The sequence below is a fragment of the Perissodus microlepis genome, chromosome 16, assembly GCF_051167445.1.
Source record: "Perissodus microlepis isolate ML-2025 ecotype Zambia chromosome 16, ASM5116744v1, whole genome shotgun sequence".
Taxonomy (NCBI): domain Eukaryota; kingdom Metazoa; phylum Chordata; class Actinopteri; order Cichliformes; family Cichlidae; genus Perissodus; species Perissodus microlepis.
The window spans coordinates 3,086,984-3,114,456 of NC_140476.1; the positions used below are offsets into that span (position 1 = coordinate 3,086,984).

At 39.8% G+C, this 27,473-nt stretch overlaps 1 protein-coding gene across 1 annotated transcript in view; it reads right to left on the reverse strand.

Annotated features, from left to right (window-relative positions):
• LOC146370194 (transmembrane protein 163a-like) overlaps positions 1 to 27,473 on the reverse strand; it is a 63,145-nt gene that overhangs the window by 33,496 nt on the left and 2,176 nt on the right. The window contains exon 2 of the mRNA XM_084954950.1: positions 22,265 to 22,384. Within this exon, the coding sequence (XP_084811076.1) occupies positions 22,265 to 22,384 (120 nt within the window). The remainder of the gene's footprint in view (positions 1 to 22,264; positions 22,385 to 27,473) is intronic.

Below are 27,473 nucleotides of genomic sequence, written 5' to 3' on the forward strand. Positions count from 1 at the left end.
AAAGAGACAAAACATGGCAGCTAACAGAACAGCTCAGGAGAAATGTTGATGGAATGGTTTCAGGGTTACTTTGATCAGTATTAGAAGTGTGCTAATGCAGATCACACTTATTTAGATTAGCTCAGTATTGCATTTAACCCCAATTTTAATCACCCTTTGAGCTTTTGGATGCACATAAACAAGAGCCCAGACTTCACACACATATTAAAACACAAATAGTTGAAAAATCCTTCTGAATATTTACCATTCGAAGGAAAAACCTTTCCACCCCATCTGACATGAGAAAATACTTCACTTATTTACAGGGAAATCATTTAAGGCCAGTAGACACCAGTGAAATTGCATTTACTGTAAATTAAGGGCCCTCGAGTAAGCTGTAACCAAACCTGTGAGTCCTGATCTTGAAAGACAATCACCTACTAGTCATGTCATTGGACAGTCTGAGAGTTATGTGCAGTTATGTGTAATTTTTCTGGTACAAAAAGTTGAGGATTACTGATTTCTGGATGCACAATGTGACAAGCAATCCTTTCATAGCAACAGGCCTCCTGTTTCATCATCATCATTCACCGTGGTAACAACAGCACAGAAGGCGCCGATAGGCTCCTCGGCTGAAAACACTGTGTGATGAATTGGACTCAAAAGTGTGTGGCAGCTGAGGAAAGTAATTGAAGCCAGTATAACTGAAACTGGATGAAGATAGGGCAGCAGTACGGCTTGAGAAAGGATTTTAACACTTGTTGTGATGATGCAACTCTTCCACAGAACCACAATACTCTGTTCTCCTGAGTTTAAAACAAAGAAAAGACAGATTCTTATTATCACGGCTCTGACTTATCTCCACTACATTTGAATGTCAGTAAATGTTCCTGCTTTGATAAATTTCATATGAATCTGCTTAAAGAATCATTTGCACTTCAGTCTACCTCACATCACAGCCCAGTTTCACTCGTTCAAACAGGTCTGCACCAACACACAGTTTCATCTTGGTTAAAAATGAATGAGGTGGGAGTCATGACCAGAAACTATTTCCATCTATTCTGATTCGGAGTTGTCGCTTTCTGCGATGGATTAGAGGGGTGTATCTGACTGTGAGCTGGTCCTGTCATAACAAAGTAAAAAATACTGCACTTCTGGCATCTTTGAGGTAAAGCTAATTTTGAGAAGGTACCACACGCCCTGTCCAACATCTCCTTTTAATTTGCACTTGTAATTCCTTAAATTAATTAAATGGTTCCATAGCTTTCAACCTGCAACCATCTCTTTGGGGTGTTGCAATATTTTAATTTGTTGGTGGATTAACAAGTTATTTATTTCTCTTGGGACTAAGTCTCTTTCAGAGGCAGCCCCCAGTGGCCACTACTGGTACTGCAGTTTTTAGCGCTGCTTCAATCATAAGCATTATTTTCTTGTTTTTTTAAATGCTGAAAATATAGCAAAGGCATGATACTGTGGTTTTCAGTAGCTCAATATTAAATGCTTTATTTATTATACATTATATTATAGACTATATTTGGCTTATAATGGCCTTAATGATTACAAAATAGTGACACCGAGTTGGTAATCTTTTTTGAGGCCCTTAAACTATTCTTAAGTGTCCAAGTTCATTCAATCCCTTTTATTTACTCCTTATACATGTCTCAGTGGTATCCTGCAGTAGGATTTGATGAGGCACTTTTCCTAAACCATGACACTATCTCTCACTCACATTTTGTTTACCATCAGCTGTTAAAACCACCCAATGGAAAAAACAGAATCTATCTCGACATTTTATTTGTTGTAACAATCACAACTGAGACTGAAAGACAAAAAAGAGGAATAAAAAAAACAAAATGTTTTGCTGTTACAAGCACAAATATAGGCTGGTGTTAGTAACTACCAGGCAGTCGTGCTCATCTTCTTACACCTGACTTTCAGGGACAATAACAACATGCAGTTTTTGCACCGTGTGAGTTGTGTGTCATCACGTAGTGTGTGCTTGTCCTAGCTGAATGAGGGAGACGCTGTATATACAGTGTGTACTTTCAGTGCTACAGGAGCTGGGACACCTGGCAGCTCGAATTTCATTTCTCATTTTATTTTACATTTTTTTCTTGGCATTAAGTGAGCTGAGGGAAAAAAAATAGACACATACCTTAAGCGGTGCATGCACCATTATCCACAGCCGACAACCGACACCCCGCACAACAGAAACAAGATGAAACAGAAGTCTTACTCAAAGCGTTTCTGGCTGAGGTGCAAAGGTTTACAAGCCCGAGTGACAGTGATTGTTGTTTTTGGTGCTTCCAGTGAAGGGTTCACTAGAATTTTGTCAACTCATTCTCACCACATGTCTGATATAACACCCACCTTCAGTGTAAAATCCATTCAGTGTCTTAGTGTAGTGCGTCGTGTGCAGGCTGTCGATTCACTAGAACATCCTGAGCCACAGTTATAAAAGACTGAGCCTGAGATTGTGAAAGAAAAATCTATTTTTGGTTTATCGGCCAGGATTACGTTTTTACACACACGCATGGACACAGACACACAAACACACACACACACACACTTGAAACAGGAGACTAATTTGTACTCAATTTTCAGGGACCTCTTGTCGAGACAGCCAAACCTACTTGCATTCTGCCTGTAAGTGCTTTACCCTGTGTTATTCTGTGTGTGTGTGTGTGTGTGTGTGTGTGTGTGTGTGTGTGTGTGTGTGTGTGTGTGTGTGTGTGTGTGTGTGTGTGTGTCTGTGTGTGTGTCTTGGGTGACAAGGATGGACCGAGATGAAGCCCTCAAACCTTTGATGTTCAAACTGCAGCAAAGATATCATCGACCAACAACCTGATATTATTTTTATATGAAAGATAAACTTGGCACAAAAAGAAAGGATGTTTGTGATTGGTCGATTATTTCTTTGCTGTAATTATGCTGCTTGGCAATAAATCTGATAATTTCCTCTGGAAAGCTTGTTTATTATTATTATTATTTAAAAGGAAAATGTATTTGTGGGTTGAGCAGCAGAGTTGACTATGTTGCACCCATCAAAACTTGCCAAATCTTCGCTGCTAATGCCAAACAGCTTATTCTGCTGTGGACTCTTATATCGTGTCATTTAGATGGATGAAGTCTGAAGAAACAACACATTTTGGCAATTTAAACATTTTTTAATTTAACAAACTGGGGCCTCAGTGACATGTGGAAGAAACATACAGAGGAACAACAGCCTGGCACCTCCTCCTCATGCTGATTGTGTTGATCACTCACACTGGTACGGACAGCACGCTTAAGCTGATCACATAACTGTTCAAAGGGGTGGAGGTCAGGACTGCAGGCAAACCCCACTCTGGGATTGCCAGTGGTTGCAGAATCTCATCTTGATATCTCTGCACCGAGAGTGCCTCCAATGACAGCAAGCCTTGCTTTTCCAGAGAGAGAGAAGATGCCCTTCACCATCACACTGCCTCCACCAAAAGCTGTTATCAACATAGCGTTCTCCATGTCTTCTCCATACTTTGATCCTACGACAGGGCAAGGAAATGGTCTTCTTCTTAGGATGTCCACTTCGCCGCCTGTCTCTACTGAACTGAGCCTTCAATTTGGAGAGGGAACAACGGCTCTCTCAAAAAATGCTGCAAAATGGTTTAAGTTGCACTACGGGCCTATCCAGACCAGTGAAACAGGGACGCTGCTCCAAAATGCTACAATCAGGCACCAATCTAGATAGATAGATAGATAGATAGATAGATAGCATGTATCATGAGTGGGAGGTGGGTTACTGTCTATTCAACACTCACAAAGAAGCTATGATTCAGCTGTAGGGAAAACAAATGATCCCTGAAACAGTTACTGTTACAGTTACTTGTTAACTATAGATTTTCCAGGGAATGTGTGTTTAGCAGGTGGCTTTGCAGCCTGCATGAGTTCCCTTTGACGGAAAAAACTGCATAAAGTTCCTCCACAAGAACCAGAATGTGTACATTAATTTCCAGAGACTTCTGTTCTCAATTTACCAGTCGATCTATGTCCCTACCCTCACCTATGGTCACAAGCTGTGGGTAGTGACCGAAAGAACGAGATCGCGAATACAAGCGGCGGAAATGGGCTTCCTCTGAAGGGTGGCTGGCCTCTCCCTTAGAGATAGGGTGAGAAGTTCGGCCATTTGAGAGGGGCTCAGAGTAGAGCCGCTGCTGCTCCACATCGAAAGGAGCCAGACAAGGATGCCTCCTGGGCGAGGTTTTCCGGGCATGTACCACTGGGAATGAGGCCCCGGGGCAGACCCAGGACACGCTGGAGAGATTATATCTCTCGGCTGGCCTGCGCCTTGGTGTTCCCCCGGCACAAGCTGGAGGAGGCGGCTGGGGTGAGGCAGGTCTGGGCTTCTCTGCTTGGGCTGCTGTGACCGTGACCCAGCCCCGGATAAGCGGAAGAAAATGGATGGATGGATGGATTCTGTTCTAAATCTAGTCTTTTGTTAAGGGATGAATAAATAGCCTGAATGCTAACATTAAAGGGAAAACTGAAGGTCGAGTATTCCTCTACAGGCATTTCATCCACCGTACAAATGTACTGTAGCTAAAAACTGCACCTTTGCAAAGAGAACATTTTAACGTACTATTCATTTCCTGAACCACTCAAACTACTTCTGAATTCACCACTTACTATCATCAATGCTCAAATGAGTCTTTATATAACTAGATTTTTTTTAAAAGAGATAAAACTCCTGAACTCTTATTCCTGGAAATGGAGGTACCACTAACATTCACCGGCGTTGCTCCAGCTGCTCCGTGGACAACAAGATAAGTTATCTCTGTCCACATGTTGTGAACTTTATCAGCCCTTTACTTCTTCCCCTCTTTATCCTGTCACCTACTTATCTTCATATTCTCTGTCTGACTGCACTTCCTGGCCCTTGTGTGTTCTCCCATGCACCCCTTTGTATTCTGCACTAACATAACCCTAACAGGTCTAAGCCAGAATGATGAAGGAAGAAATTGAAATTACTCTGCAGAATGAAGATAAACGACTTGCCCGTTCTTTCTCGCATTCATTTCCTCGCTCCCTTATGTCTCCAATAGTATTTACCTGTTCCATCAGCTCAGTGGTATAGCCTCAATAAAACATTCATGCATTAAGGGGAAAATTAGGCTTTCCCAGTCGCTTTTCCCTGAGGTCAGCCAAGTCAGCATATAATCTGTTCCCTGGAAACAAATTGCAGAATGAAGAACCCCCAGCCTGTTGGTAATGGATCCAGTGCAAGCATCAGTTTACCATTGATCACACTGGACCTGGCTGTTGGGTGTTCTTGGAGCTCTCCTGTCTGTTCCACTGTGTTATCCCACTGCATGAGGAAAGAGGGTATCTAGTATAAGAACGCATATAAAAATGCACTGCTGCTTTCATTCTCACTACTGAAAACAGTGAAAACTGTTATTTTTACTCTCCTCAGATCAATCAAAGCAATTTGTTGAATTTCTGATTTTTGTTCATAACCAGTGAAATATGTCAACATGCCTGAATCACTTCAGCGGTTTGTCCTTCACTCTGTAGGAAACAACAGTAAACTTTTTGAAGGTTATTCAGTGGTGATAAGTGTGAAACGTAAAGTCCTCACAAACGTTATGAATGTACTTTCAGTGATGTACCAAACATATCAAATGTTAGATTCGAAGTTTTGCAATGTATATGAGACATGAATGTAATTTTGCCTGTGGCCTGTGATGTTAAATACATTACATGGACAAAAAGTATTGAGCCACACCTCTCTGAATTCAGATGTTTTCAGTCCTATTTCCATGTATGTATGAAAGCAAGCTGCTAGTCATGCAATTTGACTTTGCAAAAGAAACTGTGGTTCTTAAGGCAGATTTCCAACAGTCTGCTGACTCAGTAACTGCAGAGTCCCAGACCTCCTCTGGCATTAACATGAAAACAAACCTGTGCGTCAGGAGCGTCATCGCATGGCCGAGCATATCCTGTAGGTGTAAGGTGTGCAGGTCCCGCTGCTTTTGTCCATGTACTGTAGACTGTTTCAATGTCAGTTAAATAGACACAATCCTCCTGAATAAAACGCCGCTGAATGGCACTTGCGGTGTTGCTCAAAGTACCAAAAAAATAAACGTGAACATCTCAACAGCAATCATGACTCAGTTACTCAATAAAAGCATTATTGTAAGGAGCTTCACATAAGAACTATTTTCTGTCTATTGAATTACACACAGAAATTCAAAAAGACACATGCAGCTTACTAACATCACAGTGCAGACAAAATTAAGACCATTAATCGTTATATTTTCCATGTTGTCACAACTATTACATGCCGATGCATGCTTAGGAGATGTTGTTGGGTAGAAAGAACTTTTCTGCATAAGAAATGCTAACGATGGTCATGGAAATGCTGTGCAGAGAGATATAAGTGCTATGGCACGCTGAGTAGACTTTGAGAGTCATTTAGTGACTTTGTCCTCTTCACTCCGTGTGGGACAAGGCTTATCATCATCTATCACAAGTGCTAAGCTGTTCCAGGACACTCAAAAGCCAACTGCAGCCCCACAGGCTGCAGGTTGGGCATAGAGGTTACAACCCCAACCTGTAAGAAAACCTTGTTTTACAGAAACCGAAGATCCATTTAGCTCCATTATACTTAGGAAAATGTAAATGCATTTACAGTGGGTTGTTTCAATGTAAGTTCACCAATTTAACTGATATTAATTTCAGTTCAATTCAACTTTATTTACATGGCGCCGAATCACAACAACAGTCGCCAGCTAAAGCTGCTGCAGAGACAACCCCAACAACTCCATCAGACGACCCCCCTATAAGTAACCAACTGGTGAAAGTGGGAAGGAAAAACTCCCTTTTAAGGGAGGGGCGACCATGTGCTGCGACCGGTTTGGGATGAGGGGAGGAGGAGGAGATAAAACTGTGCAAGGTAATAACTAAAGATTAAATGTGGAGTTGTGTATAAACACATAAAAAATCATAAACAGAATTACAGAGCAAAGTAAATATATGCAAAAATTATGATGTGAACCTGTAACTTAATTAGAAAATGATTGTCATTCTTCTTCATCCTCTCTCGTGGACTCCAGAGTATTTCATTAAGATGTGTGGTTGATGTTTTGAACCATTAGGAAGAAAAAAAAGCAAACTTCCTCTGCTCAGCACTTGAGTAGCTCAAATGGGATTGAACACAATGCTGCCTCCACTTGTGTTACAGGCCGATTAACTGAGCTGTCATTAATATTTAACGATATTCACAGGACTGCTTTTCTCATGCCTAGATCACATGCAGCTGCACATGACGCAAGACGTCGAGCCAGGAGGTGAAGCTGTGGGCCTCAAACACAACGCCGCAGCGAATAAGGACAAATTAGCTCCTGTTAAGTCTCTGCATCCTAACGACCGGTTTTCTGTTTGTATATTTATTTTCAGCGCATACCTGCTTACTCGTGTTGTGAAATGCTACACCCTGACGCTGTACTGCAACCACACCGTGTGACTAAAACGAAACATCCTGAACACACTTTCACTTTCTCTCGCAGTCTCTTCTGACACTTTCTTTTTTCTGATCACACTGCACCACCTCACTTCTTTGGCTCATCAGTGAGGAGCAAAAATAGTCAAGTGGTGCTGACTGATAAAAGATGGTGTGAGGCTGCCTAGAGAGGCTGTCCTATAATTATGCTGCAGATGGAGAGTTTCTGACAGCCAAGCAAATACACAGATAAAACACTCCATGGCTTCTGATAAAAAAAAAACACCAACCCAGAGTTCCCTGACGCACCAACAGCGAGGCGAGGTGTGGCGGAGAGGTACTTTTACAAACCCAAACGAGCTGTTCACCATCACTGTGGAGAGTTTTCTGGTTTGCAGTGTTTGACAACAGTGGAATCAAACTCATTCAAATATTAAAGGTGTGTGCCTAAACGTTAGTTTACCTCAGCTGGAAAATAAAGTACCTCTTACTCTGCGTCAGCCCTGCTGCATTGTTAAAACAATTTCTCCTGAGCCGCGGATCGATAGTGCACTGTTGCTACAGTGAGGTAGGATATCTTCTGTGGCTTCATCTTTAAAATGGCATCAGGAAACTTTACATATCGGCACAAAGCAGTGCCTGTAAGTAATCCAGAAACAGCACTTCGACCATAAAGATAAACCTGAGCCGTTAGTGCACTCACAACACTTCACCTCTCTCTCTGCACAGATTTTTAGACTTCATACATCCTTAAAAAATTGGAGTAAGGCTTATTCTTAATTCACTTCCTGATTTGAGCTGAAAAATATGTTAAAAATTAACTTCAACAAACTCTATTAGAGTCCCATTAGCCACATCAAACCCAGGAGGCAGCGTGGTTGTAAAACCTGACTGCCTGTCACAAAGTGCAGATGGAATATGAGGATTAATGTAGTGTGAAACCTAAACAGAGGCCTGTTCAGCGTGACTAAAAGGCTGGGATGGACAGGATTACCTTGACAACACTGGAAACGGGTTTAAAAGGTTATTACAAAATGCCACCATTTGTAGATGAGGAGATTGCAGTGAGTTATACACAAAAGGCATGTTTGACTTATCAAATGTATCTAATTACTTAATCTATTTTTTTTCTTTTTTCGATTTGCTAAATGTTTCCACAAACAAATTTCTGCATTAAAAGGAATTGAATGAGAGTGAGAAGTTCATTACTCTGTGTCTGTTTTCATAACTGATTTAGCTCAGAGCCAACTGACGACTGAAGTAGTTTAATACACCGTGCATGACCACATGGTATCCACTGAACATCAAGGGTTTGTAGCAGAGCACAAGGGTGTGCTTACAAAAAGACACGCACACGCTATTGTTAAGGGCTCGTACATAAAGTTACACAATGAAACTAAACAAGTGCAGCTCAAACGTAACAATCCTGGAAGACGACCATTTATAATGACGAGCAGAAGTTCAAAGTATCAAAGCGAGAAAGAAAGATGCTTTGAAAGTGGCATAGTTGCTGGTGCTACACGAGCGCGTCTGAAAATTTCAGAAACTGCATAAACCCCCATAAAACTCTTGTGTTTATGGAGAAATATCCAAAATGTATGCAGTGAGCAGCAGTTCTCTGGGCAAAAATGCCTCGCTGTAGCCAGAGGCCATGAGAGAATAGCCAGACTGCTTCAGGTTGAGGGCAAAGTAACTCTGACAAACACTTTGACTTATTTTGATTCACAGCCAAGGTATGCAGAAGAGCATCTTTGAATGAAAACATGTCAAATCATGAAGCAGATGGGCTTCTGCAGCAGAAGACCACACCAGATGCGACTTCTGATAGCTGAGAACAGGAAACTGAGACTACTTGCTTCTGCTCACCAGAATAATAATAATAAAATAATAATACATTTTATTTGAGGGCGCCTTTCAGAAACCCAAGATCACCTTGCAAGAGAAAAAATAAGAAAATAAGAAAAATAAGGTAGAGTATTGGAAATAGGACGAAAGCACGGCTCCATCCTGCCTTGTATCAATGGTCCAGGCTGGTGATTGTTGTGTAATGGTTTGGGGGATAGGCTTTGGTACCGGCTGAACAACATTTAAATGCCACAGACTGCCAAAGTATTGCTGCTGAGCATATTTGTCCCTTCGTGACCTTAGTGTACCCATTTTTCAGGACAAAACTCAAATGATCTCAACAATAAGTTCACTGTACTCAAATGATCTCTGCAGTCAGCAGATCTCAGTTCAACAGAGCACTTTTGGGATGTGGCTAAACGGGAGATTCACATCATGGATGTGCAGCCAACAAATCTGCTGTGTGATGCTTTCAGGTCAGCGTGAGCCCAAGTCTCTGAGGAGCTTCCAGCACCTTGTTGAATCAGTGCCATGAATAGTTCTGAAAGCAAAAAGGGACTAGACTTTCTGGGTGTTCCAGTGAGGACAGCACACAAACAGAAGCACTACTGCAGGTTTTGCACTGATTTACTAATAGATGTAGTAAAATTACCAAGGCTCATAAAGGAGAAAAATGTTTTAAAAAGAGAAAAAACTGCTATTCTGGTTGGAGGGGAAACATTAGGACTGTGATTTATACCTCTGACATTATTCTCAGCCTAGTAGAGAGTTCATAAATGGCTTTGGAATTACAGAAAGGCCTGAGTACAAATACATACACCGCCCACAGTGTGATACATACAGATTTATGCACATGTAACTAAACGTCCAGTCAATAATGATTAAGAATCGACTTTGAGCATTAAAATGATCAAATCCTTGACATTAGTGTGAGCATTTCAGGACAAGAGAGATAAGAGAGATCTTTATTATTACTCTTTAAGTATTTGCACTGATTCTACTGCTTTAAGACATGTATTAATAACCTCAGCCTACATCATGCGGCGTCATGTTGGGATGTCACACCTATATGTGCGCACTTATGTACAGTGGGCCTAATTGGTCTGCAGACGCTTGGTGTTGAAGAGGAGGAGGGGAAATGGGATTGAAGCATCTGGTGTGAGAAACTGCTGATAACAACCTCAGTGCTGCAGTCTAGGATCTTCAAAGAGTGCAGATAGCAGGGGATCTGTATATTATGACAGTGTGGTGTAATAATGCAGTATTCCTGCACTGTGTTATGATAGTTTTCATTGTAAAGAGAAACATGGCAGCTTACAAGTGCATCTCACTCTTAAAGCCTTGTGCATTAACCCAAAGTCATTTTTTTTATTATTATTAATTTGTGTGTTTTTTCTATAAAAAACACACAAATTAATAATAAAAAAAAAATCTGTAACTGTAATGAAGAGCAGTTAAAGAAACTGCAATAAAAGCGATAAGAAATAAAGAATATTAGAGATATTTCAGTGAGAACCGACTCGCTGGAATATTTTTAAACGGTGTATTTATATTTGCTATTAATGTCACTTTCTTTGTTTACATCATTGGAGTCTCTCGTTTCTGGTGTTAGTTTGAGTTATTTTAGCTCATCTAAAAGGTGCTGTCTCACTGCTCAGTTCAAGCTGCACAGTAACCCATTCAAACCAGTGCAAACAAACCAAACAGAGCTCATACGAGCTGCAGTACACCCCAGAGATCCCATTGGCGATTAGTGAAGACTTACCATTGGCCATGGCCAGCAGCTATCAAGGGCAAAGGACTAGTTTTCTGCGTGGCTGTGGTGATCTACAGAAACAGATATTGTTTAAAAGCTAATAAAAAGCCAAATGATTGTCAGATAAAAGCTGACTGACTTCAGCTTGTATTTCAACAAACATGTTTCCTCATTTGCTTTTTATGAAGACGGGAAACAAGTCTGTGCAAGCTTGATTACTCAAGAGTTCATAATAATAATAATGGACTCCAAAAAGCTTCTGTCTGTATGGAGATTTAAAGCTAGATTATGCTATTTATTTATAATCTTTAGTCCAGATTATATGATCTGCAATTTTAACAATTATAAGAAGAAGTTGTTATGAATCTGAATCTTTAATGAATCTCATAAGTCACAAACACTGCAGGGGCCACGAAGTGATGCGTCACACAATAGAAGCTATGCAGGACAGCCGCCGTAGCGCCCCTGTAACCTTACTCTGTCCCTGAGAAGTCAAAGTACCCTCGTCCCCATTCTGCCAACAGTAAGATAGACCAACCCGCTGAATGCAGAGAATCCTACACAGAGCAGTTCCATTCATAGTATAATTGATAGTGAATGGTTAAGAGTCTCAGCACATGCCATCAAATTATGACGCGCACAGAGAGCATTATCTTTCGCACAACACAACATACAGACACGGCAAATAATGGGACGCTTGACATTTAACAAGATTAGCATTTCAGCTAATCTGTGGCCTTAGCCCAGTTTGCTACTCTCCATTGTTTTACTATTGTCTGATAATCAGAAGCACCTGAGGAATGACGAGTGTAATCACTAAACACTGCACAGATACGGAGGAACTGAAAGCATTAACTGTGGAAAGAAGTATCTGTGATTTGACCTGATATGTTTATAATTTACACGGGTATAAAAAAATGTTTAGAAAACAGTAATTTGAGGCAAATTACACACTTCAAAGTCCAAGTACATCAATCAACCCTAAAAGCCATCTTTTAACATAATAACAAGCTTCCATTCCAGCATTTGGCTCATAAGTAGACTGGAAGGCTGAAGGCTCAGAGAGTTTAGATTTAGCCCTAAAAGTGGTGACTGGAGGGGAAAAACTCAACGATCACTGAAATGGCTCTTTTGAAATTACATATTGAATCTGCAAATGTTTTACGAGTTAAACAAAAAAACAGACTGAACGAACGGAGCTCAAACACAGATGCAGAACGCAACACCTGCAATCTGTTCACATTCAAATAATGCTTTTATTCGCACCTTTGTGCCAGCAGAGGTAAAGGTTTCGTAATTATTTAAGTAAAGATCTTGTTTGATCATATATGATCAGAGTGAATAAAATAGATTAGTTCCAGCAGAAGTAGAATATACGGCACTTGAACACCCAGAACACCAACATAAATAAAAAATAACTTGATGGGTGAGTTTGAAGTGTTCTTAGATAAACATATACACACACACATGCAAATATGTGCACAGAGGTGTACTAACAGGCACATTTCTTAGTTCTCTGTCTGCGCAATACAAAATTCATGATCTGAATGAGCCCACAGATGGCTGCCAATTTCTTACCCTGACATGCTTTTTCTGAACATTATGTTCATCTGTGCATGCTTTTCATTGTGCAAGTCCAGCAAGTCTGCAAGTACTTGAATTGGAAAAAGTTATTCTTTCAGGACTGAAAGCCGGGATGACAAACAAGGAATTTTTCAGTATTTATTCTGAGCCTAAAAAGACAGCAGCGAGGATTATACAGTCCATAGAAGTTGTCCCGCCGTGGCATGTGTGGCATAATATTTCTGACACGTTTAGCACTGACAGACAGAAAAAGACGACTGGCTGACGCTGCAATGACACACAATGACCATTTGGACCAGGAGATTAAGCCTCATCCAATTACTAAACTCATCCAGTAATCACATAAACAATACACATCTGGAAGGCTACATAAAAATAGAAACTCCTACCAAGTCAGAGCGTGTACGATAATGGGAGCGAAGGCAAAACAAACAACAGCAACGAAAACGCCAATAGAAACAGACTGCAATTGGGAGCGAAGGTAAAACAAATGAATAAATGATTGTGTTTTCTACCCCGAGGCTCTGTGGCGACAGGGGTGGGGTCGAGTTTTCAAGTAAGGTGGAGGCAGAATAAAGGAAATAGAACATGGCGAGTGGAAGCTTCTGAAGAAAGAAGGTCTGGGTGGAGAGGAAGAGAGGAGGAAAAGTAGGAGGTGATGAGGGACTGGGGGAGTAAAGTGCAGAGAGAGGCAAAACTGGAGCAAGAGAAGGAGGGAGGAGGGAGAGAGATGTATATTAGCACGCCTGTTTCTGCAGTGACTGCCTGGATGTGATAAATGTCCTGCAGATAGCAAACAGATATCGTACAACTCAACACAAACGTCACTTTTTTACAGACTCTGCTGTCTGTGATTTACACTTTCATTCATTTATTCTTTGTGATGGTAACATGAGATCTATAATGATAGTGAGGTACTAATGAAAGCGTCAAATGAAACATGAAACTCATAAGGTTATGACTGAATCCTTACAGGAGGTAACACTCCAGCGTAAGTGTTAGAAAGCACAACTTAAATAACTACAATCCGGTGACCACAGTTACACATTTCTGCCTTAGCTACAAATGTGGATCCATGTCGAGCACCGTCTGTTCAGATGGCTGCATGATTCACATCACTCTGTGAAAGGTGCTTCAAGTCATATTTATTTACAAGGCTGTCATTATTCTTTGTTTATTTTTGTGAAAATAAATTTTATTAAAAGACCAAAGCCGTCAGGAGCTGGCTCTGTGTCCCAGCATTTTGAGTTTATTTTATATTTTTAATTTCTTATGTTATATTGGAAATATGTAAAGTTATTGTGCTATTTTTTAGTTGGGGTTGAGTTGTGTTTAGTCTAGTCTAGGTTTCATCTATGCCCCTGTGTTTGTGAGTCTTTTCCTGTCTTCTGTGTCCGTCTGTCATGTGTTTTATTTTGTTTTATTTTGAAAGTCTTGTATTTCCATGTTCATTGTGTTTAGTTTTACTTCCCCTTGTGGCATCATGTTTATTTGTGTCAGCTGTGTCTCCCCAGGTGTTTCCACTTCCCTCATTACCCTCTTCTGTATTTAAGTCCTCTGTCTCCTTCTGTTCTTTGGTGGGTTTTCTGTTTGTCGTTATGTCACAGAGTTTCTGCTTCTTACTGTTCGGGTTCATGCTCAAACTCACGTTTGGATTATTTCACAGTTACGTTTGTTCCTGTTCAGTTTCATGTTCTTGTCGCTCATCATAGTTTTCACAGTCTAGTTTTCCCAGTTGAGGTTTTCGTTTTTGTTTTCACTCCATAAAAACCCCGGCGTTCTCTGGCCGTGACAAAAGTCTTGTTTTTTTTCTTACACATATTTACTTTAACTGCTGATTTTTATTTATTTTTTTTTTTTTAAGTAGAGATTATCTGAAAACTGGACACCACAGTGCTGTAAAATTTGCTTAAAAATGAGAACATTTGTTAGGGAGGATCTTAAGCTATAGATTTAACACATTGTCGTGGTTCTGGGGACCCAGCGTTTATCTTTTAGATCATTTATATTCTGTGATTTTATTGGTTTTTCATGGTTTTGTCTTTTTTTCTAGCTCTCTTAGTTATTCTTTAGTATTTTGGTAGTTTCTAGCTCTCTGGTTTTGTTACTGTGCCTCCCTTGTGTTCCTCGTGTTACGTCTAATTATCCTGGTTTCTATGTTCGTGTATTTCCTGTTTTACTTTGACAGTGGCGTGTCCTATGTTAGAGTATTCTGCTTCCTCCCTGTCTTGTGTGTGTCATTAGTCCCAGCTGTGTTTCCCTCCTGGTCCTCGTTACCCTCTTGTGTATTTAGTCCTCTGTCTTCCTTTGTCGGTTGGTTTGTCTGCCTTTCTCCACCCATGTTTCCATGTTTTAGGTTTCCTGTTTTCAGACGTGACACATATTGACAGTTTTCTTGAATATAAAGGCTGTATTCATGGGAATTTAAAAAAAAAAAAAAAATCGTTCTCCTCTAGGTCTTCTGGTTTTATGAAGGTCTTTCAAAGATTTTCTATGAACATTAGCTGCTTGTTCGCTCATTTTCAGTCCAGTCCTCGTACTTGTACCTGACCGTTTTCAGAATCGTGTTTGTTTTAGTTTAAGCGCCTTAATACTGAGCTATGAATCATTCAAGCATAAAAATGCATCATAAACCAAAGCTGTGTCTACACATAACAAAATAGCTCATTTTAAATCGTATCCTTGGGCGCTTCGCTACAAACAGCTTGTTTCAAAAAAAATGAATTTATGAAGATGATAAATGCTAATGCTAACAGTGTGAGAGGCATCAAACTGTATGTTTTAACCAACAAGGTGAAACTAAGGGAAAAATCTGCAATATAAACCCTTTAAAGACAAAAAAAAAACATTTATACTGAAAACTATTATTTCCAATAAACAAGTTACACACCAGAACAAGTTTGTGATACCTGTATTCAGTCAAGAGAGCATTATTTAATCGAGTATTGCACTGAATGAGTTTATGAAGTCAAAGAAAATGGGCCTGAGTAGAGACGAGCGGAGTTTAATCTGTGACAGCAGTCTGGCAGGTCAAACAGGGGTGTCATTGTGCCTTCAGCACATGTCAAAGATTACAAGTTTGTGCAGAGGTTGTGTTACAGAGCTACGTGTTTTTCTGCATGCTGGGTTTCAGCTACTTCTGTCTCCAGCCACGCAGTCGTGGCACACATAGATATCCATAAAGTGCTGGATTATTTATAACTATGTTGGGCTTTTGCTTTATGTATCTGGGTTAAATCACAGTAATTACGCCCCGACTGCATGAAGAGAAAGAAGGAAAAGTAAACAAGAAGTACAGAGGAAGACAGAAGACTGAAGGAGAAGCTGCTGAAGCCAAATCTATTTATTTCTGTTTCCTGCTGTCTTACTCTTACTCTGCTATATTTATAATTTCACAGTATTTTAGTAACATTCTTCCTCTTTTATGTCCTCTACTTCACATCCTGTCACTACCGCACCACCACACTTCCCTCTTTCTTCTTCCGTCTTTCTAAATCTTGCTTTGGCGTCTTCTCAATCTCAGCTTTATTCCCCTTGGCCATCCTCCTGCTTTAACCCTCTTTTACTCATTTCTACCACAATCTTCTGCTTGCTCAAAAATTAAATGGCTGTTGGCAACAGCCCTGATTGATCTCGTGGCTGACTATTAGTGTGGAGGCCTATAGCCTGCTCCTAAATGTCCTAGAGCGACTCTGAAAACCATTCCTGTTGGTGTGCACTCAGTCCCTACTCTGAGCGTGGAACAGCTTCTCAGTGGACTGCCTGGCAAGCACCATAAAATGTACCATATGGCAGAAATCCTCTAATACTAACAATTCACACGAGAATCTTTAATCAAAAACACTAGAAGGCTTTATATGTTTATTATATGCTGGTTGATGGCAACACAGAAAAATCAGTTTTCTACTTGAAGGAAAGGTGTGTGTTACAGTCACGCATGATGCAAAAACACTTGACTTTTACATGTAAGCCTGCAGTTCTTGTCTCCAGTCATAACAACACATCAACATAATTCTCAGACCACAAAACTAAAAATTAAATAGTACGTTTTCATACATTGTGCATCCATTTTCAATGAATACAACTAAATTAAGACTGGAGTAGAATTGATTTGATGCTCTGTGCATCATATGAATACTGTACTAAACTGCATCTAATATTATGTAAAGACTCATATTTTTACATATTAGTCGTGTATATTTATGTAGAGTGAAAAAAAAATGAAAGTTGGAGGATGACAGGAACTACTGTGAAACTTGATTATTTTTTCAATACTTATCTATTTTATCTATTTATTTTATTTTAAAAAGAAATTTTCATTGATTTCATCATCCTGTATATGAATATCAAAATACTTGTCCATCTATCAGTTTGATGACCAAGATACAGGGAGTGCAGAATTATTAGGCAAATGAGTATTTTGTCCACATCATCCTCTTCATGCATGTTGTCTTACTCCAAGCTGTATAGGCTCGAAAGCCTACTACCAACTAAGCATATTAGGTGATGTGCATCCCTGTAATGAGAAGGGGTGTGGTCTAATGACATCAACACCCTATATCAGGTGTGCATAATTATTAGGCAACGTCCTTTCCTTTGGCAAAATGGGTCAAAAGAAGGACTTGACAGGCTCAGAAAAGTCAAAAATAGTGAGATATCTTGCAGAGGGATGCAGCAGTCTCAAAATTGCAAAGCTTCTGAAGCGTGATCATCGAACAATCAAGCGTTTCATTCAAAATAGTCAACAGGGTCGCAAGAAGCGTGTGGAAAAACCAAGGCGCAAAATAACTGCCCACGAACTGAGAAAAGTCAAGCGTGCAGCTGCCAAGATGCCACTTGCCACCAGTTTGGCCATATTTCAGAGCTGCAACATCACTGGAGTGCCCAAAAGCACAAGGTGTGCAATACTCAGAGACATGGCCAAGGTAAGAAAGGCTGAAAGACGACCACCACTGAACAAGACACACAAGCTGAAACGTCAAGACTGGGCCAAGAAATATCTCAAGACTGATTTTTCTAAGGTTTTATGGACTGATGAAATGAGAGTCTTGATGGGCCAGATGGATGGGCCCGTGGCTGGATTGGTAAAGGGCAGAGAGCTCCAGTCCGACTCAGACGCCAGCAAGGTGGAGGTGGAGTACTGGTTTGGGCTGGTATCATCAAAGATGAGCTTGTGGGGCCTTTTCGGGTTGAGGATGGAGTCAAGCTCAACTCCCAGTCCTACTGCCAGTTTCTGGAAGACACCTTCTTCAAGCAGTGGTACAGGAAGAAGTCTGCATCCTTCAAGAAAAACATGATTTTCATGCAGGACAATGCTCCATCACACGCGTCCAAGTACTCCACAGCGTGGCTGGCAAGAAAGGGTATAAAAGAAGAAAAACTAATGACATGGCCTCCTTGTTCACCTGATCTGAACCCCATTGAGAACCTGTGGTCCATCATCAAATGTGAGATTTACAAGGAGGGAAAACAGTACACCTCTCTGAACAGTGTCTGGGAGGCTGTGGTTGCTGCTGCACGCAATGTTGATGGTGAACAGATCAAAACACTGACAGAATCCATGGATGGCAGGCTTTTGAGTGTCCTTGCAAAGAAAGGTGGCTATATTGGTCGCTGATTTGTTTTTGTTTTGTTTTTGAATGTCAGAAATGTATATTTGTGAATGTGGAGATGTTATATTGGTGTCACTGGTAAAAATAAATCATTGAAATGGGTATATATTTGTTTTTTGTTAAGTTGCCTAATAATTATGCACAGTAATAGTCACCTGCACACACAGATATCCCCCTAAAATAGCTAAAACTAAAAACAAACTAAAAACTACTTCCAGAAACATTCAGCTTTGATATTAATAAGTTTTTTGGGTTCATTGAGAACATGGTTGTTGTTCAATAATAAAATTATTCCTCAAAAATACAACTTGCCTAATAATTCTGAACTCCCTGTATAAAGGAAATGTTGTCGTCATCTTCTAGTTTTCTGTGTTTCTCGGGCACAGAGTTCATATAATTACCTGCTCACACTCTGCTGGAAAGCTTAAAGCACAGAGATGTTCCTGCTCCTTTCTCTTCAGGTGTGGTCTGTGCTTTCTCTCTCAGTCTGATATGTCTGATAAAGCCTCAAAGACTTGTACCACTTTCACAGGTGAATACCTAACCACAAAAGGCAGCTTCTCAAGAGAGGTTGCAAGCTCACCCAGAGCAGCCAATCATGACCGAGACATTCGAGAGTCAATACAATTGAAAGTAAAGCAGAAGAGGCTTGCAGTGAACCCTTCTCCTTTCTAAATGTTAAAGTGCTGCCAAAGGTCACGGAAGGATAGAGGATTATTGCAGATTTCCACAGAGAGAGCTGAAGACAGAGAAGAAGAGGAAAAGGAAAACTAGAAGGGCAAAAGCTAAAAGGCTGGCAAAAACAGGATCCAAAAACTGAGTTTTGTTTAAACGTGTCCACTTCAGGAAAACTCATAAAAGCTATATGACAGTAGATATTTTGATTGTGACAGAATCAAACTATCTTTTGCCTTTGCCAGCAAATCATAGAGAGGGAAAAATGAGTAAGGAGGGAGATATATGCTGAGAAAACCTATAAAGATGAAGTAAAAAAAGCAGAGTGTAAAGAAATACGTTGACAAGATGTAAAACATAAAAAATGGAAGATGGTGGGCCTGAAAGAGGGAGAAACTAGGGCACAAGCAGGAGGAAACGACACGCTTATTCTTTAAAGTTGAGCCATCGCAACCACTAAATCCCCGACGCCGCCTGCCAGGACTCATCACGCCCGGTCCTGCCTCGTCCCCTGGCGCCATCGTACCTTCCAGAGCTTCATTCATTCGTCCATATCCATCTGCCTCTCTTCCCTCTACTGCAGGTGGCAGGAGAGGAGACGGAGAGCAGTGCATTCATACTTTAATTTTCTGACCAAGTTCCCCTGACTTGTCTTCTCAGGGCTGCGTTTAGGAGACGTGGAGGTAAGTGCATCTACACATCTGGTTACCTTCTGCTCTCTTGTTCTTGTTTTTGTCTCTCTCTCAGTTTAGAAGTTCATATTTTAGTGGGTCATCCTGTTCTTCTGCTGAAGTCTCTGTTCTCTGTGTGCTGAGAGTCAAACAACACACACACACACACACCATTCTACATTTCGCCTCTTTCTCCTCATTCATCCCTGCACTAGCTTCACTCTGTGAGCTGTATTAATTCATGCCAACATTGACAATATAATATTTATTTTTTTTCATCTTGGTCTATTTTTACACATAGAGGTTGTATTTTTTTAAATGCACTGAATGCTGATTACTGTGGGTCAGAAGAAGATGTGCTACTCGTATCCAGATTTCATCAGCTAATTAAAACTGTGTTTTAATTACGAGTTGATATCTGTATTATAATATCCTTTTAAATATAGGTAGCGATTTTAGGACAATCTGTGTGGAATAATCTATTTAGCATGTTTTGAGGAGCTATGATAAATGGCCAACAACAGCACAAATGAGAGCAAAGATAACCCGCACTACTGGATGTTGCATAAAAGACAGACCACACCGTCCTCCTCCCCTGCCACCTCCTTCACCTCTTTGGGGATGATACCTGCTGGCCATAACACGTATATTCTGTCCAGCATCTTGTGAGTGTGTCTTCAGGTCTCCTCCATGTTATCTCACATTATCTTTAAAGTGAGCCCAAAAACTCTTTAGAGGAGACTTTGTTTGCTAAATGGATCATTATCCATAGCTAAGGACCGAAGCACATTTTTACCAGTAAATCAACAGCTTTGCCTTTGGGCTTCACTGTTTTAGCTAATCACTGCAGACCCTGCCCTGGCCCAACTGTCACCCATTTCGTTCGTCCAACACTCACGAGCAAGAATGCAAAACACTGCTGCTTATTCACTTGAGACACCAGCTCACTCCAAACTGGAGTGGACGAGCCAGCCTCTACCAAAGTGGAGGTGCTAATTCTCCTCTCTACTGCAAACCCCATCTACACATGTAGCTCCTGCTTGGAAAATGAGCTTGTGCTTCATCAGTATTTCCTTGAAAAGACAAAAGGCTTGAAAAGGTTGGGACACATCACAACTTGAATCTTAGCAGAATGAAAAAGCAACATCCCCTTTGTCACTGCAGACTGCGCCCTCACACATCCTGTAAGTCATAAGACAAGAAACTGTGTTGAAACTGTTGCACGCAATGTGAAGAACTTCCAAAAGCAAAAGCCTTTTTGTTCAAATCAGATGAAGTGAGTTTTAACTGCCGAGTGTGAGTTAATTAAGTAGTTAAAGAGGCATGAAGACAGTGGAATAATTATTACAGCTCTCAGACTATATTTACTTCCATGTTAGACATTATATCGCTTACAAAGGCTTCGAGGATAAACCTGAATTTTGAAAAAGTAAACTTCTGTCAGACTTTATTACATGATTTGATGCTGACAAATTGGTTTTAAGCCATGTAATTCAGAGATTATGAAATTACTACAAGTGCAGCAGAAACAGACGTAACCTCTGCAGTCTAGCTATGATGAAGAAACTGTTTACATCGAGCTTGCAGAATAATAGTCTATTTATGGCGAATCCTCACTTCTGTTTGTGTAAACAAAAAGGTTTATAGTGATAAATTACAGCACTGTGCAAAAAGTCTCAAGCAACCCTCATTTCTTTATATTTTGCTTCAAAACAGCCAGACTGTCTATGGACATTGGCTCCATGAGTGAACATCTCATTTTCATTTCAGATAAATGGTTTGTTTGTTTGTCTATTAAACACATTTAACACTGACTTATGAATCATGAATCATGAAGCATAAAAAAGACAACAGACAACAACTCAAATGTTTGTACGGTGATCAAAGCCTGTAGCTAAAAATTAAAGCAGTTTCACAGCAACTCCTGATGGGTTTTTTTTTTGGAGCAGTAATGTGTTCAGTGCTCCGTCACTTGGACTGTGGTGTTATATACAATAGCTATGAATTTCTCCAACACAACAGCTGACAGAACACATCTGGTGAATTAATATCAGTCTTTGTTGAACCAAACACACAGCATCAAACCAGAATTTCTGAATTAAAAAAAGGATAAACTGCTACAAAACACCAGCAACAAACAGCAAAATGTAGCTTCTAAAATCGATTTCTGAGATTCAATCATTTTCTTTTCCCAACGGCACCTTTATCATGTCAGCACAGGTATCATTTGTGGTCATACACTCCAGACATCTGTTCATGTCCATTTAAAAACAGTAGCAGATGAAATGTGCTGGGCTTCAATTTGCTTCACTTTTATAACTGGGAAAGCTTTTAGAAATGCTATGAATTTAGCATTTAAGCGCTTTAACTATGGAATCACTGTTCATTCATCAGCACATTTTTTATGGCTTGGTATGTTAGTCACATCGTTTCTCCTTTGTGTATGGTTTGGTTAAATCCAAAGTGCTAAATGGGATCTTTGTCATGAATTAAACCAGAAAAAAAACTTTTTAACATTATACAACTAAGTATTTCAATCCTGAGTCTTTTCCAACTCCTTATGAGAGGTTTTTTTTTTTTTTACTTTAATGTGAGTTTTGACAGTAAAGAGAGAACTAAACAGCTCTATAGTTGCTAAATATGGCAAAAAATAGCAAAGTCTCACTGAAAGCTGCCACAGCCAGAATAAGAGTGACGACGATGGAGAGCCAAGACACCCAGAGCGCCTTCTTCCTGTAGTTCTGTGCTTCATGGGGCTTCAGGCGCATGCTGCTCTCCAGGAGACCTGCAGTCAGACACATAAACTCTGTTACAAGGACAACTCTCTCTTTTTTTGTCTCTGGTTTGCAAGGTTCATTTAATGAAACACTTTGTGATCAAAGGTAAAGTAGGTGGCAATCTGAGTTATTAATACACTTAAAAAGGCGTTCAACTCTCTTTAACCCTGAGTAATTAGTTTAGTCTACTGAAAAAAAGGTTAAAGGCAATCATGTGTCTCTGAGTCCCACAGAGAAGAAGTGTTAAGATGAAATCTTGAAGATACAGAAAGATATTCTAATATAGTTTAATTCAACATTTTGCGCAAATAACTGGACTCGGGGTGTTTAGTACAGAGCACTCAATGTAATAAAGGTTTACTGTGATCAGTAGAAAAAAAGAATAAAACAGAGCAGCTATAGCACAGTATGCTGGAGTTTTCCAGAAAACTACCCGCTTTGTTTCAGGTACACTTTCAAAAGGGTGTCCAGTGGAAAAAACTCCCGGGACCACTGATGTGCCCTACTTTTCCAGTGCATCCTTGTATAAGAACAATCTCAGATTTCCTTCAGTGTGAAGGAAGGTCACTGTGAAGATTTAAAAAGTTTCAGTGCAACACCATTTATAATGACTCAACTCCAAATGGCCCGGCAGACGTCTTCGTGGGTAATTATTATTGTCTTCTCATTCTATCACCTTCCAAGAGAGCATTAGAGGTTCATGGAATAATCTGGAAACACAAATCATACTGAACGGTAAACCGCAGCTCGTGTATGAAACACATGAACAGTGTCTGATATTCACCTTTCTTTTGAACCTCAACAGCACCCGTATCACTCCGCCACCAGCACTCACAAATTCAAAGCGTACGGACGCAGTAAAGTAGCTCCTTACTTTTAGTGTTAATATCATTGTTATTATGTTATTGTAAATAACTAAAACTAAACTAAAACTACATTTAGACATGAAAACAACAACTACACTTGTGAAAAAAATGTAAACTTACTGAGACAATTTTCTTAATTTGAAAAAACTAACTAAAGTAAAATATTGTAGCGGTATTTGTTAGCTTTAGTATTTATTAGTTTCATAGAAATGGAATAAATAATTCATGTATTTTAAATAAATCAAACTGTGATATTTTACAGCTTTATTGGACTGATTTTTCAGGCAGCCCACAGACTACAGAGATGTGGTGTTAAAGAAAAAGAGAACTCTTGGTCTAGACATTCACATGAAATTCAGCCCTGCTGTGGTGTGAGACTTCCTCGCCTGAAGTCACAGACTAAACAGCCCAGATTCTGGACTGCCTGAAGCGTTTTCATTGTCATGAAATGTGAGGATGGCTCTGCAGAGTCATGCATTATTTATAAGTCTGAACTTTTACATCCAAAAGCGATTGTAAGGCTGTTTTCTTTTTTCTTTTTTTCCTGAAATGTGTCCTGGGGACTGTCACAGTCATCACAAAAACAAGTTGAGAATAGAAATTAATAAAGGGAAAAACAAGTAACTGTCAACCTCTGAACTCCCTGAGCCAAATGTTTGGAATGCAACTTGAAATCAGCTTTTGAGATTTCCTTTAAAATCTTCATTAAATGATAGTTTATGCATAATTTGTTCATATTCTCAGTTATTACTGAAAGCACATGTTTTTGTTTGTTTTTTTTACAGTGAGGCACTGTGCCATGCTCATCATGAGATATTAAGAAAAATGTATATTTTTCTCACGCAGTAACACAGCTCTGTGTGTTAGGAGCTGAGCCTTTATTCTTCTGGTCAACTCCAATCTAAAGGTTACAGTGGTTACAAGCTCAAAACTCCCTTTAAATGGCAACACAGAACTGCGTCGGAGAGGAGGGAAAATCTGCTGATAAAAAGCTGACAAGTCATAAGATCGTTTCATAAAGTGAAAGTGGTTTTACTAAAGGACACGCCTGATGGCTGAACTTGTCTTCAGTGGTGCCAAATTAGAGAAAGAGGAGAGCTATGTTAGGGCTCAAAGATAAAAAATCATCTTTGAAAGAATGATGAACATTAATGCGGTCAGACAACCACCTCTGAGCAAGCGCTTTGGTGAAATCCAGAACTGAATTCAAAATCCTGCTCCTCACATACAAGGTCTTAAATAATCAGGCCCCATCTTATCTTAATGACCTTGTAGTACCATATCACCCTATTAGAGCACTTTGCTCTCACACTGCAGGCCTACTTGTTGTTCCTAGAGTATTTAAAAGTAGAATGGGAGGCAGAGCCTTCAGTTTTCAGGCCCCTCTTCTGTGGAACCAGCTTCCAGTTTGGATTCAGGAGACAGACACTATCTCTACTTTCAAGATTAGGCTTCAAACTTTCCTTTTTGCTAAAGCATATAGTTAGGGCTGGACCAGGTGACCCTGAATCCTCCCTTAGTTATGCTGCAATAGACGTAGGCTGCCGGGGGATTCCCATGATGCACTGGGTGTTTCTTCTTCAGTCACCTTTCTCACTCACTATGTGTTACTTGGCCTCTCCTTCCCACTGTCACCAAAGTGCTTGCTCATAGGGGTCATATGATTGTTGGGTTTTTCTCTGTATGTATTATTGTAGGGTCTATCTTACAACAGCACCTTGAGGCGACTGTTGTTGTGATTTGGTGCTGTATAAATAAACTAAAATGAAAGTTGAAATAAAAATTGGTGACAGTAGGAACGAAAACCTCCCTTTCAACAGGAAGAAACTTTCAGCAGAACCAGGCTCAGGGAGGGGCGGGGCCATCTGCTGTGACAGGTTGAGGTGAGGGGAGGAAGACAGGATGTGTAGAAGAACACCAAATGTTGTTTACTGTCAATCTGTCCATGTTTTAATGAATTCAACTCAATTCCATTTTATTAATATAGCACCAAATCACAACAACAGTCAAGGCGTTTAATTGGATGCCTTCAGATTCACAGAATACATCACGCCGCACATACCCTGAGTACATCCAACAGACTGTCAAATTTCCCTTCAGTTTCCACAACAGCATCATGTTTTCAGAGAAGCTTGTTGCTCAGCAGTCTTTGTTACAACCACATTTCAGAGTCGCTAAGTGACTCTTTCACCACTAATGCCGTGACGTCAAATCAAATTAAGTCCATTACTTTTACTTGACTTCCTTTTTAAATGAGACCTCTTTTGTTTTGTGAGTCTCCAGCTCACCCTGCACACAGGCTTTTCTTGCTGCCACCTAAGACTGTTAGTCTTACATGGGTGCAGACAGAAGGAGACAAGTCAGATAGACCATACAGCAACTCAGATATAATCCCTCACCAGATTCCCAGCAGTGAAAGCTACCAACTGTTCCAAATAAAGCTTTGGTTTAGTTTCCAACTTGGTCCAGACTATACAAAAGCAGTTTGGACCCTAATAGATATAAAGATGGTAAAACTATGTTTTTTAAAAGATACATTATAGCTCCAATATCTTTAATCAAGACAGAAAAAAGCCCCCAGTCTGCATGTAATTAGTTTATGAGGACTTAAACTTGCTATATTAAGTGTTTGATATCTTTTATGGATCTCACAACAATAAGTTACTGATCAGCGTCAAACTTGTGTTTGTGTTATTACAAAGTATAAATTACAAAGTATAAATTTGTCACCACGAAGGGGAAAACAGCAAAACTCCACCTTTTTTGGTAACACCGTGACGCAGAAAAAAAATTATCCTGTGACTCATCGTAACTAATCTTTTGCTCTAGCTGCAACAGATTTTGTTTTTAAGGCAAAAGCTCAAAGAAAACCAGAAGAGTCACATGGGCTGTGCAAAAAGGGAGATGGAAATCATCTGGACGACTGCCATCAGAGCAAACTGTGATTTCTATGTAATATTATTGGGACAAAGATCCATTAAAATGACTTTAAACCAAACATACATGGTTTATCAACAGTTGTAAAAGACCAGCTAAATGCTACAATATCAATGAATCATGCTATATGGCCTATTTTTTTTTATATTTGTTCTGAAGAAACTTTTCTTACAACCTGAGCTGAATGTGTTGTAAACAAGGTGCAAAGAGTGATTTTCTATGGATATTGTATAGTGCCTTTCCATTCTATTAGAGCAGTCATAATGATCATAAATTGCACCAACATGAACTGTCTTAGTCAAGTGCTGAGCCGCCTCTAGACTACCCACTAGACCCCTCTCTTGAGTTTGAGTTGAAATGTATCAGCTTGAGATAGACATGATAATTAGGAATAACTTGTATTGATTTTAAGTGACTTTAAAAAAGGGGGCAAAATTACCCATAACAGAGTCACCGGCTCTGTATATACTTCAGTGCAAAATCTTACTAAGTAATACACTGTTTTATAAATGACAAATAAAAATGACATGTGTTTTTTTTTTATTGTTTACTATCAGTTAAAAGATAATATAATAATAATATCTGCTAATCAGTTAATAATTGGTTTGTAAACCATGTATGAACATTGAATTTATGGCATTTGTAAAATTGTAACTAACGTTGCAAAACTTAAAATAGTAAGAAATGCTCTTTAGTAGCTCTGTGAACGATGTTTGGTTATTTAAAGTTGAAACTGGTGTTTCTTCAATACTTGAATTAAAGAGAAAGAGTAAAACAGTGAAAAAAGTAAACTCAGTTAAAACTGAGTAAACTCAGTTTACTCTTTTACCCTCAAGTCTTTTTAATTGTATTTTTATTTGCATCATTTTGCGACTGAATCACATGGCTGCATAACAGTGAGAACCCTTAATCAGACATTTACAGCTCTAATACTTTATTCAGCTCATAACATTTTTTATCATTTGCTACAAAATATCACAGTAATTGGTGTTTGACATCTGAAATAATCTTCCCCTACCTCCCACAAATAGCAGCCCACAGTGTGTGTGTGTGTGTGTGTGTGTGTGTGTGTGTGTGTGTGTGTGTGTGTGTGTGTGTGACTGAGGGGGAAGTGGGACAGCATGGTAAATCACTTTGCTCACATGATCTCCAGCTGGGGGATCAGACAGGAGGCATGTGCTCAACATCTCCTCGTACTCTGACTCACACACAAGCTTGTGCGCATTTGCGCACGTCTCTCTCTCAATGCTTAACTCCTTCACACCTTTCTCTTCTAAAAATGATGGACATCAGC